This window comes from Fusarium keratoplasticum, chromosome 2 (genome assembly GCF_025433545.1).
Source record: "Fusarium keratoplasticum isolate Fu6.1 chromosome 2, whole genome shotgun sequence".
Taxonomy (NCBI): Eukaryota; Fungi; Ascomycota; class Sordariomycetes; order Hypocreales; family Nectriaceae; genus Fusarium; species Fusarium keratoplasticum.
Window position 1 is genome coordinate 2,541,677 of NC_070530.1, and position 15,861 is coordinate 2,557,537.

At 54.5% G+C, this 15,861-nt stretch overlaps 6 protein-coding genes across 6 annotated transcripts; 4 read left to right on the forward strand and 2 right to left on the reverse strand.

The window, feature by feature from the left end:
* Nucleotides 1–2,796: 2,796 nt before the first annotated feature.
* On the forward strand, nucleotides 2,797–3,449 carry NCS57_00270700 (Phosphatidylglycerol/phosphatidylinositol transfer protein; the record flags this gene model as incomplete). Its single annotated transcript, XM_053052730.1, has 3 exons — nucleotides 2,797–3,005; nucleotides 3,065–3,281; nucleotides 3,333–3,449. 3 exons carry the CDS (start codon nucleotides 2,797–2,799, stop codon nucleotides 3,447–3,449), a joined length of 543 nt encoding a protein of 180 aa, XP_052917976.1.
* Nucleotides 3,450–3,789: 340 nt separating this feature from the next.
* On the reverse strand, nucleotides 3,790–4,413 carry NCS57_00270800 (V-type proton ATPase subunit F; the record flags this gene model as incomplete). Its single annotated transcript, XM_053052731.1, has 4 exons — nucleotides 4,276–4,413; nucleotides 4,175–4,210; nucleotides 3,983–4,120; nucleotides 3,790–3,930 (listed from the first exon to the last, which is right to left on the reverse strand). The coding sequence occupies exons 1-4, from the start codon at nucleotides 4,330–4,332 to the stop codon at nucleotides 3,790–3,792; spliced, it is 372 nt and encodes a 123-aa protein (XP_052917977.1). The 5' UTR covers nucleotides 4,333–4,413.
* Nucleotides 4,414–4,749: 336 nt separating this feature from the next.
* Nucleotides 4,750–6,174, forward strand: NCS57_00270900 (uncharacterized protein; the record flags this gene model as incomplete). Its single annotated transcript, XM_053052732.1, has 1 exon — nucleotides 4,750–6,174. The coding sequence occupies one exon, from the start codon at nucleotides 4,750–4,752 to the stop codon at nucleotides 6,172–6,174; it is 1,425 nt and encodes a 474-aa protein (XP_052917978.1).
* Nucleotides 6,175–8,974: 2,800 nt separating this feature from the next.
* Nucleotides 8,975–10,081, forward strand: NCS57_00271000 (uncharacterized protein; the record flags this gene model as incomplete). Its single annotated transcript, XM_053052733.1, has 1 exon — nucleotides 8,975–10,081. One exon carries the CDS (start codon nucleotides 8,975–8,977, stop codon nucleotides 10,079–10,081), a length of 1,107 nt encoding a protein of 368 aa, XP_052917979.1.
* A 1,099-nt stretch (nucleotides 10,082–11,180) lies between these two features.
* NCS57_00271100 (3-isopropylmalate dehydratase) lies at nucleotides 11,181–13,713 on the forward strand (the record flags this gene model as incomplete). Its single annotated transcript, XM_053052734.1, has 4 exons — nucleotides 11,181–11,280; nucleotides 11,347–11,378; nucleotides 11,452–11,526; nucleotides 11,590–13,713. 4 exons carry the CDS (start codon nucleotides 11,181–11,183, stop codon nucleotides 13,711–13,713), a joined length of 2,331 nt encoding a protein of 776 aa, XP_052917980.1.
* Nucleotides 13,714–14,110: 397 nt separating this feature from the next.
* Nucleotides 14,111–15,154, reverse strand: NCS57_00271200 (uncharacterized protein; the record flags this gene model as incomplete). Its single annotated transcript, XM_053052735.1, has 3 exons — nucleotides 14,111–14,799; nucleotides 14,881–15,042; nucleotides 15,094–15,154. 3 exons carry the CDS (start codon nucleotides 15,152–15,154, stop codon nucleotides 14,111–14,113), a joined length of 912 nt encoding a protein of 303 aa, XP_052917981.1.
* Nucleotides 15,155–15,861: the final 707 nt, after the last annotated feature.

Below are 15,861 nucleotides of genomic sequence, written 5' to 3' on the forward strand. Positions count from 1 at the left end.
GTGAGCAAGCCCGCCAGGGGCGCGAGGATGAGAGGTCGTCGAGACTCGAAAGGCAGAAAAGAAAAGAACCAGGGCGGGCGGGTGAGCGATGTCAGGTCCAAACAAAGACACCATGGATGTCTTTCGAGACTTGCGAGTCTTGTTTCTCTGATGGGCGGACACTAGGAGTCGAGCATTTCGGTATGAACGGGAAGCGAAGGAGTCGGGAGGGGACTTCACCAGATTTTCAAGCAGGCAAAATGACGACGACCACTTTTGCAGGGAATCAGGCACGTAGGGTGAGGACGCCGTCTGCCAGCCAGTGCCAGCCAAAGAGGCGAAGACCCCAGCCAGCGGCTGAGACTGATTCTGCTGGCTGCTCGTGGCATCTGGTTGGCGGCTGGGCGGTGGAGATGATGAGGTGAGCGGGGGCCACTGGAAATTGGCACCCGCCACAAAAACCACAAAAACAAGCCGTGTGTGGTGAAACTGGTGAGCCACTTTAGCCAACGCGAAGCGGCCGAGGCAGCCCGTCTCGAACGAGTCTAGCGTGTCAATAGAGGTCCGGTTTGTTTTTCCCTATTGCCTCGAGCCTTCGTACTGTGCGCGCGACCACCGCAGGACGGCACCCGTAACCGACTCTCATTGGCTTGGCTGGCAGGGAACAAGCTTCGTGTCTCTGGCGCATGGCGGAAGTATCCAATCAGCTGAGCTTGCGCAAATGGCACCGTGCCTTGGAGCCAGTGAGGAGATTCCATGATGGTTTCAGCAGGGAGGGTGCTGCGAAGCCGTGTCGGGTGTGGTACGTGATGGGGGTCGCGTCATTGCGACGGCAAAGTAAAGGGTAGGTTGCGGGCTGTTGGAGGCTGTCATGGAGGAATTGAAGTTGAAGTTTCCCAACGGAAGGTGAATTTGGCAAGTCTCCGGTACATCCACAATCACATTCACATTCACGCTCGGGTGATCATGAGCCGGGGCGCCACGCCCTGTATTTCTTCCGAATACCAAACGCCATTTTTCACGCATCTCTTTGTTCGTGTTCCATTGTGTTTGCATTGCCATGCTACCACGTCCCGTATTCGCACTAACCAAGCTGCTCTGGCCTTGGCAGGGTGCTGCTACGCACCACATGTAACTAATCTGCATGCCATGGCACATAGAGCTCCCTCAGCAATCCATGTCGCAGTCATCTTCCTGCGCTTTGCCGTGCTTGTCCTCCTCAGGCTCCGGGTCGCAGCCTTTCTGCTTACCCGTGAAGGATACGCGCAACATGCTTCATCCCCGTGACCACTCCATCTTCATGCCTTCTTCATGGAAAGAGACTCAGCAACCCTGGATCTCTGTGCTCGCGAAACCTTAGCTTCACACCACGGACCCTCAGCGCTGGATGGTGGGTGGGCACTGGAAGCGGGGGAGATGCTGGAAGCTCAAAGCCGTGTTATCACGCATTCAACGCGTACAGTGCGACCAACTCGGGCTATTATACAAGCGGGCATTCATTACTCGAGAATCCCTGCTGGCATCGCATTCTGATAGCAAAAGACCAGCATGCGAAATGCATGAAGCGGCTTCTTCGAAACAAATCCCATCAGGTCCTGGGCCGCGCCGCCGTATTACCCAATCGCACGTCGTTCACACTCATTCCAGCATGACTCGCTCCCATTCGCGAGATACATCCTGGAAGCGGACGCGTCTCAACTTCATGGGTGGCCTCATTTGCATTTCCAGACGATTGCCTAAAATGACATGGTAGCAATCCTGGCCAAACAGCAATAATTGCCGAGCATTTGGCCGTCTCTCAGGGTTCTCTCCGTCGCAGTCATGTGAGAAAGTACCATCGACGCTACGCTGAGGTGTCCCTCTTCATGGCCGCCGCAAGCAGCAGTCCACAATGAAAGAAGTGGTAAATCAAAAATTACACCCCCCATGGCCCCGAAGGACAATGGAGCATGGAGCGACTCCGCGCTGTGCAATGCAGGCCCTCCACGCTGATTCCCCCCATTCATGAGCGGGGTTAATCGGAATAAGGTAAGTATGAAGAGGAAAGGAAACCAAGTAAGGGTCGGGAGAAGGCTGCGGTTATATAGCAGAGAAATGGCATGGTCCGTGCATCAAGCGGACCCCTTGTGCCTGAGGCCCAAAGATTTGACTCAGCGGGTGCCTTAACTTCGGCGTCAATGCTCCGCTCTTGCCTGGGGCTGAGCGAGGATGCAGCAGGTGGTTGGCCTCAGATAATCGATAATCGAGATTGCCCTGGGCGTTAATCAATAAGAAGCGCAAACGGAGAGGCCGCGCCGCATCAAGATGGATATGGATGTCAGCCACTGCGACTGCAACAGCCACATCGCGCCAAGCGCGAGACAACCAAGACTGCATGGCTGAGGTAACAACAGACATGATGGCTCCAGGAGACGGCATTTCTCTGTCGTAACGGACAAACAATTCCAGCGTCATTGCAGGTCACTCTCCCCGGCTCTGTCGTGCAGGTTCTAGACGCTTGCACTCCCACGGCAAGGCACGGAGCCTATTTGGTGCCCTCCGGATACGGCCCGGGGTTTCCTTCTGCATGCTGCAAGGCGGTGAGGCATCAAGAGTTCTTCCCAGCCCCAGCCGCCTTTGGCCAGTGGTTGCCATCAGGGTGGAGCCTCGGTCCCATGACGCATTCAACACCAAGCCACTCGCCATCTTCCATTCTGCCCTGATAACGACCTCTTCATCATCTGCACTCAAACTTTCATCCACGACATCAACCGCTTTACCACCTTTCTCATCATCACCGACTCTCAAACTCGAGTTTAAGCACGAGACCCTTGTACCATGAGATTCTCGACCGTCACCGCGTGTCTGACTGCCTGCTTGGCGCCAGCCGCGGCTCTCAGCGTCCTCAATGGCCGCGCGCCCGACGTCACGATCAACGATGACCTCAAGATTCCTGGCAATTCTCCCCTCGAGCTCTGCCCTGGCGACCATGCTGCCGACCTCATCAAGATCGACAGCGTCGATTTGCTGCCCAACCCTCCCCAGGCGTACGGTTACCCCGCTCAACGATAATAGCGCTCGGGATATAGTACTAACGTTGTGATAGTGGCCAGGAGCTGGTGATCAAGGCCAAGGGAACTGTCAAGCAGAAGATTGAGGAGGGCGCCTACGTCTTGCTCACCGTCAAGTACGGCCTCATCCGCCTCATCAGCACCAAGGCCGATCTCTGCGAGCAGATTGGAAACGTCGACCTCAAGTGCCCCGTCGAGGCTGGCGACCTGGAAATCCTCAAGACCGTCGACCTCCCTGCTGAGATTCCTCCTGTACGTCCATATCCGTATTGTTTTTTGTATTGTCATTCTAACCTTGTCCAGGGCAAATACACCGTGCTGGCTGATGTCTTCACCGTCGAGGATGTGCAGATCACCTGCCTGACTGCGACCGTTGAGTTTTCCCGAAGTAGCAAGGGTTTGTTTGGTCTCGACCTGTAATGGTGGATTTCGGCGTACACAGCAACATGCGTATGGCGTGTTGTCTTAGTATTGAGTATTGGGCACTGGCACGTTGTCATGGGTCTCTGGGTTTGATGTTTGGTTTGGCGAATTTCTTGCTCTCGTTTAGCATCTTTCAGCGGCTTTAGAATCGATTTGGCATATACGAGAATCCGTCCTTTGTATCGTTTCCACGTTCTCGTTGCTAGACATGCGGATCGCCCTGGATAATATGTTGAAAGTAGAATAACAATACCGCCTGCCTAGCCTAGGTTCATGTCTACACTGCGTGTGCGTCCCGCTTCCCGAATTACGTGCGCCGAGAATACCATTGCTCCCCTTACTCTCCAAACAGACGTCGAACTCGCCTCAAAACACTGTCCTTCTCGGGGTCATAGGGGTGATCTTTACTAGGGATCTCAAGAACGGTAGGGAAGGCCGCAGTGTAGGTGTCGATACGGTGTCGTATTCTATCGGCAATCTGCAAATCTCGTCAGGATCTTGAACCGCAAGTGATATACTGGGTCTCGGACATGTTGGTTGATAAGCACAATGCCAATGTCCTTTCGCTCATCGGTGAACCGGTCGAAGGCAGCCTCAATGGCTCCGGTGTCTGTTTTGTTGTCGACAACGAGAAAGTTCTTCTGAGGATCGGCGCCCGTGGTGACGTGCTAGTCTCTTGTGTCAGTCAAGAGAAGAGGAGCCCAATGCGATGCGATACTCACACCGATGCCCGCGAGGAGCAGTCCTGTTACGGAATCCTGAATGCGAGCTACGTCAGCGCAACAGCGTCTACCAAGAGACCGTGATCGCAGCAAGCCCATACCTCATCACCGATGACGGCGAGAAACTGGCGATCCTTGTAGTCCGCCTGAGAAGCCATGTCGAATGTTCTGAGCGAAGGTGAAGTCGTGGGATACTCGTTATTCGATCCCGTCCTCGAAGATGAAGGCGGGAGGTTCGTGTGTTAGGTAAGGTACACAACAGAAGGCGCCTGAGGCTCCGCCTGGTGCCGACTGGTGAATGGACCTGCCTGAAGCTCTGACCACCCCCCGCGCCCCGGCCTAGAGGTGCTGGCCACTAAGATAGAGATGCTAAGAGGATACCTAACAAAGAATTGGTATCGCCCTCAGCAACAGCCAACATCTCATCTCCAAGTAAACAACATCTGGCCTCGCTGCCATCGCCTTCTCACACTCCCTCCGCTCCCTCCGCTCGCTGCGGTAACATATGACGGTCCATCCGAATATCGCAGTTTCGAAGAGCAGTGTTTTACGCCATACTTGCGCCTTTCGTCACCATGCCGCGCTTGGTTCGTAGGACGCCGCTCCTTGAGCGCATCAAGTCCATGTTGAATCCCATGGACTTCTTGCTTTGGCTGTCCGAGGAGCTTGAGACGAGAGATTGGGACTCGACTACTGCAGGCACTCAACTCGGCTTGGCTATGAACTTTGTGTTCCTGATTGCGCGCGCCAATTCAGCTTCTTCGTCGAGCGACGACGTTTTCAGTGATGACGCTGGCACTGGCTGGTTAGCTTTCTTTGTGAGCTACCTCCGCCTCCTTAGTCTTGTTCAAGCTAACCAAACAATATCAAAGATTTACCCTCTGGTCTGGATCCTCATCTTTTTCTCGTCCACGAACGCTTTCTACACGATTACACGAACCCGCAAGTACCGACTTTTTCAAGTTGACGTCGAGGAGAAGCTCTCGACACCTTCTGCACGCCGTGTGAAGGTCGACCAGTCCAACTCATCGCCGGCAACACCCCTGAGATATCTCGCAAGCATCCTCACACCAGAATCTGCCGAGTCGCGAGCTCATCCCGATAAGGGCTCCGATGTTTGGGAGTTGTCGATCTGGGATCCTCTCCCAGTCTCGCTGCGGCTCTTCTGCCTCTTTGGCCCCGGGCATGTGCTGGTCTACATGATCTTTCTGCCTCTGGCCCCCTTGGACCCCCGACCCAGCGTGACCGTTTTCAACACTCTCCTTCTACAGGTCATCATCACTGGCCAGCTACTCTTCTTCTGTTCTCGATTCACGCAACAAGCTAAGGACACGGCAATCATCCAGAAGCAGGTGATGAAGGAGTATGACACCAAGTTTGTCCACCCTCGATTGCACCCTGTTGTCCGTGATGTTGGTACGCAGTTCTCCGACGACCAGCCTCAGAAGTACCAAGACTTTGTGCAAACTGGCACTCCGACCACTCAGATCCGGCACTCTTTCCAGACTCACGCCAACCCTTATATCCAATCTGTTGGGACACCCGAAAAAAAAGACATCACCCCTACCCCCAGCAATGTCATGAAGCCGCAGATGTTTACACCTCCTACGGCTAGCCGACGCTCAGAGCTCTTCAGACCTAGCGCCAGCCAAAGAAGTTCTGTCCCTCGCCATAGCCTGCCTGCCGGATATACTTCAACTGGCACTTCATCAGGAGTTTCAAACATCAACTTTGGCGGCAACATGGGAATTCACACCCATCACAAGTCTCCTCTAAAGAAAGCCACGAGCTTGAACGAGCTCACCTCGCAGGAGACCGCATCTCCACGAAACTCGCGAGAAATGGCGGCCTATGAGCAGAGGAACTGGGGGCAAGGAACTCCTTCCAAGCACACAGAGAACCGTCGATTGACGGGCTCAAACCTGAGCGGTGCTGGTAACCCCTTTGCGAGCCTGGGTAGAAAACAGGCCCCCCAAGAACGACCTAACCCACGGTGGTAGACTGGGGTTTTCTTTTCTCTTTATTTTACGTGCAAGTTGCATTACATAGCGGGCAATCGCAACTTCGGGCGGCATTCACAGGTTGGCGTTAAGGCTGTGCTTTCTGAATATGGATCTCGACGCGAAATTGAAGACATGCATATCCCGTTACTGATGAAGTTTATTCGTGTTATGGAGGTTTCCCCCCCTGGTTTTCCTTTACGCAAATAGATACCTATCTGCCCTCGCCCCTTCATAGCCTGGAAAGCGTGATGGTGTTCTGGGCGTAGATGCCACCTGCCCTTTGCACTTCCAACACGTCTGTACCTGCCTTCTCCGAATAACGTACGAATTGTCTTGGTAGGTAGGTACCTACCTACCTAGGAAGTGAGAGTAAAAGCATCCAGTACCTCCTTCTCCTGAGACAAGATTGTGCGAGCTGTGTTCAACCTATGGATTTCAACATCATCACATTGATTCATTCTTGTTCTGCTCATCCCCGACTCTTCTCGCTCATATTAGCTGACATCTGTGAGGCTCAGCAAATCGTGTCAACTGGTTGTCTTGTCTGCCTCCGCCGAACTCAACTAGAAGCAGCACCCTACATGGTACACCGATATCCCATCGTCCTCTGGCTTTGCAGCTGTCCATCCTCTCGATCCCATACATGCCTGACCCGCATTGGGCATCCCTCCGACGTAGATCCCCGTCTTTCGAAGGCCCTGAAAAGATGACAGAGGCCCGCCCGGGAAAAGGGCACAACCGAAGGCTTACACTCGGTGATGTTGGAGGATGGATCAAAATTAGACAAGAACCTGGCCGGAGCACCACCTTGGGAGACGTAGGAGCCTGGTTCAAGAACAAGCTCCCGAGCAACCGCCCAGAGCGAGGAGGGACGCTGAGAAAGAATAACCTCTGGGAAAATCAGGAACAGATGGCAAAGAAATCGTCGGAAGCACTTGGTGAGGGTAGCCGGGACACCCCCCGGTCCACAGGCCACACTTCACAACATCGACGTCACCTTACTGATAGTCACCCTCTGAATCGACGAGGTGGTATGCGCGCTTCGGACCAAATTACGGCTTGGAATACACCAAAAAACCTCAGCGAGGCGTTGCCAGACCCCAGTTTCCCGGAGGAGAAGGCTCCTGCAGATCATGGCATTTCTACAGATAGCCACAAAGAGAGCCGGACTCCTTTGGGTCATATGCGCTCTCTCAGCGTCGGGAAAATGCGTGGCGAGATGGCAAGAGATGATGTTGGAACGATGGAATCGAAAAAGACACCCGAGTCGGCAGCTATCGCGGAGCCACACACCTCTGCAGTATCTGTGAAGAAGCCACCCATACTGTTGCTGGAAGATATGGAAGCCAGGGAAAAGGCCCGCGAACTACGAAGAAGCTTGAAGGAGAGCGGTGATTGGCTCGGTGTCCAGGGTTGTAATCCTCACACAGGAGTTCCCGATGCCAGTTCCTCAGAGAGCGGCGGAGACACCATGAGAGTGGTGCGCGAGCTCCAGGGGCTATCAAAGATGAATTTGTCTGAAGCTACGAGGCAAGAAATTGAAAGTCACATCGAACAAATAGCCCAGGAGCAACATGACAAACGGAGTCAGAGATTGGCCCAACAGCAAGCTGCAGCTTCTGTCACTGGCAGATGGCGACGGAAAACTCATCAGTGGTTATCAGCCCAGGAGCCCGTTTTAAGCCCTATTGCCCAATCGCAAAGAAGCGAATCGGTCTTTTCAAGTCAGTGCTTTGTTTTCTTTCTCTTCTGCACAACACCTACTAACCTCGAGGTTGATATAGGAAAGCGACAGCCGCATGTCAATGGAGGGATGGCCGAACATCAGGAACTGGTAGATCTGGGTACACCCGAAGGCCGTTCGCCTTCTAGGCAGTGGCCAAAGACAAGCGGATCTCCTCAGCGATCTTTCTCGGACTCATCAGACACGGTAGTGCGAACTCCTCACCAACTGCGCCTCGGAGACCTGTCACCTACCGCCCTGGAACTCTTTGAGAACGGGATTATTTTTGACGAAACCTCAGAGCCTGGACCAAATGATGGCTCCCCTCTTCGAGCTAACCCAAGCTGCTCCCAGCATTTCACAGAAAGACGGGGTGACTTTCCAGAGACAAAGCACCCGCGGGACGACAAAGCGGCGACTGTTACCAATGATGCACAAACAAGCGAACAAGAAAAACAACGTCAAAAGCGAGTTGTCATGCCTTTTTTAGGCAGAGGCCCCCAGGTGGAAGCAGACTCAGGAGGGGTACAGAAGGTCCCCAAAACACGCAGCAGCGCTTCACTTCCCGGTCTCTCGAAGATCGTCAACCCGCTGCCACTGAATCACAGCTTCAGCCTGGCCTCTTCAAAGAGCATGCTCGACGAATTCATTCATCGCAGGAACCCTCCTCCCCAAAGCCCCGTGCACGATTCGACGACAAACCACCACAAGAAATCCGCTATCCTTCAGACATCCTCAAGCCCGATCGTGCACAATTCACCAGCAGAAAACCAGCCACACCCCAACTTAGGGTCGTTATACCAGCAGGAGAACCTAGAAAGAAGTGTGTAGAGCCCACAGCTAGCAGGAGCCCTGGCAGACGAGTCGCACTGCCAACGGCAGGTGAAGGACAGTCCCTGCCGGTTGCCGACAGTGCAGCGACTGGATTGGATCCCAGAAACAGCGAGAAGCGAAACCGGATTCCTGGATTACGACGAATCGACAGAGACATCGGATTCAGATCTCCTCAGCTATCCCCAGACATCAAAGAGAGAAGAGATGGTCGGTACAGGATTGAGAGATCAGCTCATGACGATGGAGGAAATACAAGCCGACGTCAATACCCTTAGGAAGAAGCTCGCCCTGGTAGACCAACCGAGCTTGACGACGCTCAAGAGCAAGGACGACAGCAGCGGCATCAGAACCTGGGCGCAGGACGCAATGCGGGACATTACGAACAAGGGCAACGAGGTGAAACGGACGTGCGCTTCCACACGCATCACCACCACTACTGGATACGCCCAGACCATGTCAACATCCCACCCCAAACCAGATTACGGCTCACAGACAGGTCTTCAACAGAGGCGCAAAGCGAACCGCACGATTCAGAAACTTCGAGGCTTAGGAACAACGCCAGGCGCCCTGGAGATTTCCCAGGAGAATCGTGGTCGGAGTACTTGGCCGAGATCGGGGTCTGCAACAGAGACTCGAGCAATCGATACTATATCGAGAAACCAGGAGCTTACAGAGCGGTACCCAGAACTGCCCCCCGAGACTTGTGTTTCCAACAAAGAGCCAGAACCGACGTCAGAGGTGCCCGCGGCTAGTCTCCAGTGCAGCAGTCTGTCCACATCAACTTCTACGATGGAGTTGGGCGACATGGGGAACACGACAGCGGCAGACACCCTCCAGGAGGACAAGACCTGCAAGAGCCCGGAATACCTTCTCAGACAGAGGCTGGAACACGGCACAGAAGCCAACAATCAGACAATGGACCTGGCAGTGCACGTGCCAGGCAGCTTTCCCACTCGTCTCAGCGCCGAAGACGGCATCGCAGATCCTTCCAGTAACGGATATGGTAAAGACGGCAGACGAGGATTATGGGATGCTATTAAGGAGGTCTCGAATGCGGTGAAGGGGTGTTGCATATGGGTTTTGAAACTGTACTGGCGAACAGTGCAGCCTGTCTTTGATTCAAGATCGGAGTACTGGGAGCGGACTGGCCAGGCTAACAACTGGAGGGACTTGGCAAGATTTGCTCTTGCGTTTCCCTTGATATTCAGCATGGTGGTGCTCATGGTGTGGATTATGGAGTTCACGACTATCATGAAGCGCTGCATGAATGAGTACGAGGACGAGAGAATGGAATGTTTGGTTGTTGGAACGTTGGCCATGTTTCGGCGGAGCCTAACCGGAGTGTAAGGTAACGGCCGGGCGGATACTCGGGAAGCGGCCGGTGCCGGCGAGGAGAGGCGGTGGCGGGGCTTTGGGCCAGGCCTGTTGCAGGGGAGAAAAGTGATATGAACATTGACCCGGGGCAAAGCGTGCGCCGATGGCGGGTCCGGAGGGCTGGGCATCAGGGAGGTTTGGCGACTACGGAGGGGAAAGGGGTGGCATGAGGATGTGTTGTGTAGACATTGATAACACTGATAGAGTCAGAGCATTGGCCAGGATGGTCTGTTAATGAAAATGACGTTAATTATAAAGATTCAGCAGCGGAAAAGCATTGAAGTTTGCTCGAGGTTTAGATGATAGATACAGGCTGAAGGGTGCAACAGCGATATAGGAGAGTGTGGATAACCGTGGGTTAATGGCCCTCCAAATGTCGGGCAAGGGCGAAGTAACGTAATGTAATGTAATGGCATCAAGGAGAGGACAGGCGCCCGCTGAGAAGCAAGCTAATGTCGTAATTGATGGAACCCTTGGTTGCTCCTCAGCGCTGTCTGAGATGGAAGCTCGCATCGGAGGTTGAAGAAGCGGGCATCGGCCGGCAGGATCGGAGCGGCGGCCAATGGTGGCACGTCATTTAGCAATCAGGGCAGGTGCGGCGTGTGGGGCTACCCCGCGCTGGCGTCTCTGTCTGCCAGTGTCTGGCCTGTTGGTGACCTCGGAATGCTGACGGGCGCCGCAAACGGACCCCTCCGATCATCGGCGCTCCCAAGAAATGGCACCCTGTCTGGTTTTTTTATCAAGCTCGACGAGTTGGTCCGTAGGTAGGGGAGGGGGGCAGCTCAGCTTGGGAAATTTAATAAAGTCCAAGGGTCGGGGCGTCCTTTTTTCTTGTTCTTTCCCAATTCCAGTTCTGCCTGTTTCTCCCTTGGACGTTGTTCCATCATCATAAAATCTTTCCCTCGAGGTGAACGGTCCAGGTTCTCTCTCCTCTCTCCCCCTTTCACTCTATACATCCTCCTCTCACTCTCCTGGGCACGCCATTTTACGCTCCTCTTCGTCCTGTTACTCCTAGATCACATCTTGTGTGCCTGCCAAAGACTCGATCTTGTCTCACGCACAAATCGCCACAATGCCTGCTCCCGTGGGTACCCCCCAGACCCTCTACGACAAGGTGCTGTCGGCGCACATCGTCGACGAGAAGCTGGATGGCACAATTCTTCTGTACATCGGTAAGTTTGAGAGTTTTACTGCTTTCTGCATTGAAAAGCACGAGGCCTGACAAGAAATTCGATTAGACCGACATCTGGTCCACGAGGTGACATCACCAGTAAGTTTATCTTGACCCTCCTAAAAAGGATCTACATTGGCCCCCGACAGCCGCTGACCAGAATTCCTTACAGCAAGCTTTCGAGGGCCTGAAGAACGCCGGCCGAAAAGTCCGAAGACCAGACTGCACTCTGGCCACCACTGACCACGTATGTTTTGCCAATTGCATCTAAACCTGGAATCTTGGCATCGGCTAACATGAGGCGCCACAGAACATCCCCACTACCTCCCGCAAGACCCTCAAGGACATCGCCTCGTTTATCGAGGAGGACGACTCGCGAACCCAGTGTGTCACCCTGGAGGAGAATGTCAAGGACTTTGGCGTCACATACTTTGGCCTGAGCGACAAGCGACAGGGCATTGTCCATGTTATCGGCCCTGAGCAGGGCTTCACCCTCCCCGGCACCACCGTCGTGTGTGGTGACAGCCACACCTCAACCCATGGCGCCTTTGGAGCTCTGGCCTTCGGTATCGGCACCTCCGAGGTCGAGCACGTGCTGGCCACCCAGTGTCTGATCACCAAGCGCAGCAAGAATATGAGGATACAGGTCGATGGTGAGCTGTCCCCCGGTGTCAGCTCCAAGGATGTGGTTCTCCACGCCATTGGCAAGATCGGTACTGCCGGAGGTACCGGCGCCGTCATTGAGTTCTGCGGTTCCGTTATCCGCAGCCTGAGCATGGAGGCTCGCATGTCCATCTGCAACATGTCTATTGAGGGTGGTGCCCGTGCCGGTATGGTTGCCCCTGATGAGATCACCTTTGAGTACCTCAAGGGCCGACCCCTGGCTCCCAAGTATGGCTCTGAGACCTGGGACAAGGCCGTCGCCTACTGGAAGTCTCTGGCATCGGACCCCGACGCCAAGTACGACATTGACGTCTTCATTGACGCCAAGGATATCATCCCTACCCTGACCTGGGGAACCAGCCCTGAGGATGTTGTCCCCATCACCGGCTCCGTTCCGGACCCCGAGACTTTCAGCACCGAGGCCAAGAAGGCTGCTGGCCGCCGCATGCTTGAGTACATGGGCCTCACTGCCGGCACTCCCATGGAGGATATCCCCGTCGACAAGGTGTTTATCGGTTCGTGCACCAACTCGCGAATTGAGGATCTGCGCGCCGCCGCCAACGTGGTCAAGGGACGCAAGATTGCCGCCAACATCAAGCGCGCCATGGTTGTTCCTGGCTCTGGACTTGTCAAGACTCAGGCCGAGGAGGAGGGTCTCGACCAGATCTTCCTCGATGCCGGTTTCGAGTGGCGAGAGGCTGGATGCAGTATGTGCCTGGGCATGAACCCCGATATCCTGGCCCCCAGGGAGCGATGCGCCAGCACGTCTAACCGAAACTTCGAGGGCCGTCAGGGTGCCCTGAGCCGAACTCACCTCATGTCGCCCGTCATGGCTGCCGCCGCCGCCATTGTGGGCAAGCTGGCCGATGTCCGCAAGCTGTCTCACTACACTCACGACTCTACCTTCAAGGCCCGCGAGCTGCCTGCCGAGGAGCCCCACGTTGACGAGAGGACCAAGGACGATTCCGAGGAGCGGGAGATCATTGGCGACCAGCCCCTGGACACCGAGCCTCACACCAACACCCTGGCTGGAGACAACGACTCGGCCGGCCTGCCCAAGTTCACCATCTGGAAGGGTACCGCTGCTCCCCTGGACCGATCCAACGTCGACACCGACGCCATCATTCCCAAGCAGTTCCTCAAGACCATTAAGCGAACTGGTCTGGGCTCGGCTGCCTTTTACGAGCTGCGATACAACCCCGACGGCTCCGAGAACACCGACTTTATCCTGAACCAGGGCAAGTACCGACAGAGCAAGATCCTGGTGGTTACCGGACCCAACTTTGGTTGCGGTAGCTCCCGAGAGCACGCCCCTTGGGCTCTCCTCGACTTTGGCATCAAGTGCATCATCGCCCCCTCGTTTGCCGATATTTTCTTCAACAACACCTTCAAGAACGGCATGCTGCCCATCAGGATCGATGACAAGGCTACCCTTGATGCCATCGCAGCTGAGGCCCGGGCTGGACGCGATATCGAGATCGACCTGCCCAACCAGCTCATCAAGAAGGATTCGGGCGAGACCATCTGTAGCTTCGACGTTGAGGAGTTCCGCAAGCACTGCCTGGTCAACGGCCTCGACGACATTGGCCTCACCATGCAGCAGGAGGACAAGATCGCCGAGTTCGAGCGACGGATGACTGCCAACACCCCTTGGCTCGACGGCACTGGCTACCTGAAGCGCCCCGGACAGGGTGGCAAGCTGGCTGCCAAGGCCGTGGCCGTTCCCAAGACAAATCGTGGCGAGGAGAAGAAGGAGCCCCTGGATTGGTAATCGAGATGACCAGCTGGTAGCGGTCAGACGAGGTTTTATATCAAAATGGTCTTTACGGCGAAGTGGATTGGGCAACTGGCATACTGCTGCGATTAGCATCTTTTTTTTATTTGGTTTCTGGAATTGGCATGGGACGGAGGTTGGTGATCAAGTAACGCCGGCCCCGTGGTTGAATGAATGAATTGATGAAAAAAGTGCCCAAAAGTGGCATCAATATTAGTTATGGGGTGTTTTCTAGTCGAGATTTATGGATGCTTCAACGCGGAGTTGATCCAAGTCGAATGAATCTGAAAGACGCAATTGCGCGCTAGATCTTGAAATATGATGGTGTCCTGACCAGAGTGAAAGAGACAGATGTACATGTTGTATATATCAAAAGGTGTGTTGTGGTTATTCCCTACCTCATCTTGTCTCTCAGGACGCCAATGTGGACCACGAATCCAGCACTGGACCTCAAGTCCTCTGGGAGGGCATCGTCCGGGACTCTCCAGACGCGGAAGGATGCGTGAAACGTCTCGAGCCACGACTCAAAGACCTCGTCGTTGCGGAGCTGCTGGCCGATGACACAGATACACGGTCGTGAGTCGTCACCCGTGAAGGCGTCGTCGGCGGAGCGTAGGCGGCACGCATCGACGCATGTTTGGACAAAGGGCGACACGAGGGCGTAGTTGTAGACGCAGTCGCAGGCAACGACGGCGTCGAAACTGCGCACTTCACCGCTCCCCGTCAGGCTCGGTGTTACCTCGTCCGTCTCCCAGTCCAGTGTGGTGAAGTTGATGCTGGGCTTGGACACAGGATGAGCATGACCACCACGCTTCTTCCTAGACCTCCCAGTTGGCGTAGACGTCCCTGAGGAGCCCAGAGCGGACTCGAGGTTCTCGTCAATGTTGCGCTGGAGGAGGCGCTGGACGTAGGACTGATCGGTCAAGACGTAGCGGGCGACGCGCGGGGCGAGAGCGAGGGCACTCAAGGGGGAGATGCCGCAGCCGAGCTCAAGGACCGAAGGGGAGCTTGAGGTGGTGGCCCATACAGGGTTGGAAGGGGAGGCGAGCCATGAGGCGAAGCTGGGGGATATCTTCCAGATGACTATAGTTGAAAGGTTTTAACAACTAGTTGTAATGGGTGAAGGAAAAATACGAATGCTTGAATAAGACGGTGTGTCCTGACCTGCTCCGGTTGTGCCGCCTGCACGAGATGATGAGAGGACGGCGGGTGACTGATGAATGGTAAAGTCATGCCCCGCGACAGAGACGTCTACTGACGCAGCGCGAGGGTCGATGAAGCCGAGGTCTAACGAGGGAATAGGTTGAGAGTAGAGGAGAAAGGTTTCTATCCCCAAGTCAGTGACCGAAGCTTTTGGATATACAGCATGTGTCTCACCTTCTTCTGGATCCTCAACCTCGGGCTCCAGCTGGTCTATGAGGGCTGCAAGGGAGCCCATGACGGGAATACGGGCACGCTATGAGGCTCCTATGAGGAGAGTTGAAGTAGATGTACTGTTTTGAGGTTGCTGCACAAATCATGAGGGATAATGGAGAAACGTCGTTCGATGGGTGAAAGTTGAGGTGAAAGTGCCTGAGTTGGTCGTTGCGAGTGGATCCGCTTTTCCATATTGAGCTTCATGATGGACCAGGGCATGGGAGTTGAGTTGTCAACGCTAATGATTGAAGAAGGGAAGAAATATTTACATAAAAGAAGACGTAATTTTAAAAGGAAACGTGATATTCGTAATTCAGTATGTCGACTGTAAACGCCTGGCTAAGCTCCAACTGTAACCAACTTGCTCCCATTCCTTGCTCCATGTTACTCACCTCTGTATCTACCCACGCGACCAAGTATTGCCCATCATCCTCCTCATAAATCAAGTCTCCAAAACAGTAAACCCCCATGACTAAACCCAACCGGCATCACTATACCCTTATATCCCAGGATCCCAGCTCTCTGACCAAGCCAAGCATCTGCCAAGTGTCCGTGGCTTGGCCGTGGCCCATCCCGGACAGTGACAGTGAGCAATTCTCCGATACGTTCACGACTCGACAGCCATCTCATCTCTCGATCAACCTCATTAGACACATGAACGATTTATTCCGTAATCATAGACCATCTCCAAGACCCTCACTCGCAAAAAACAAGAGGACGTGCCCTTAG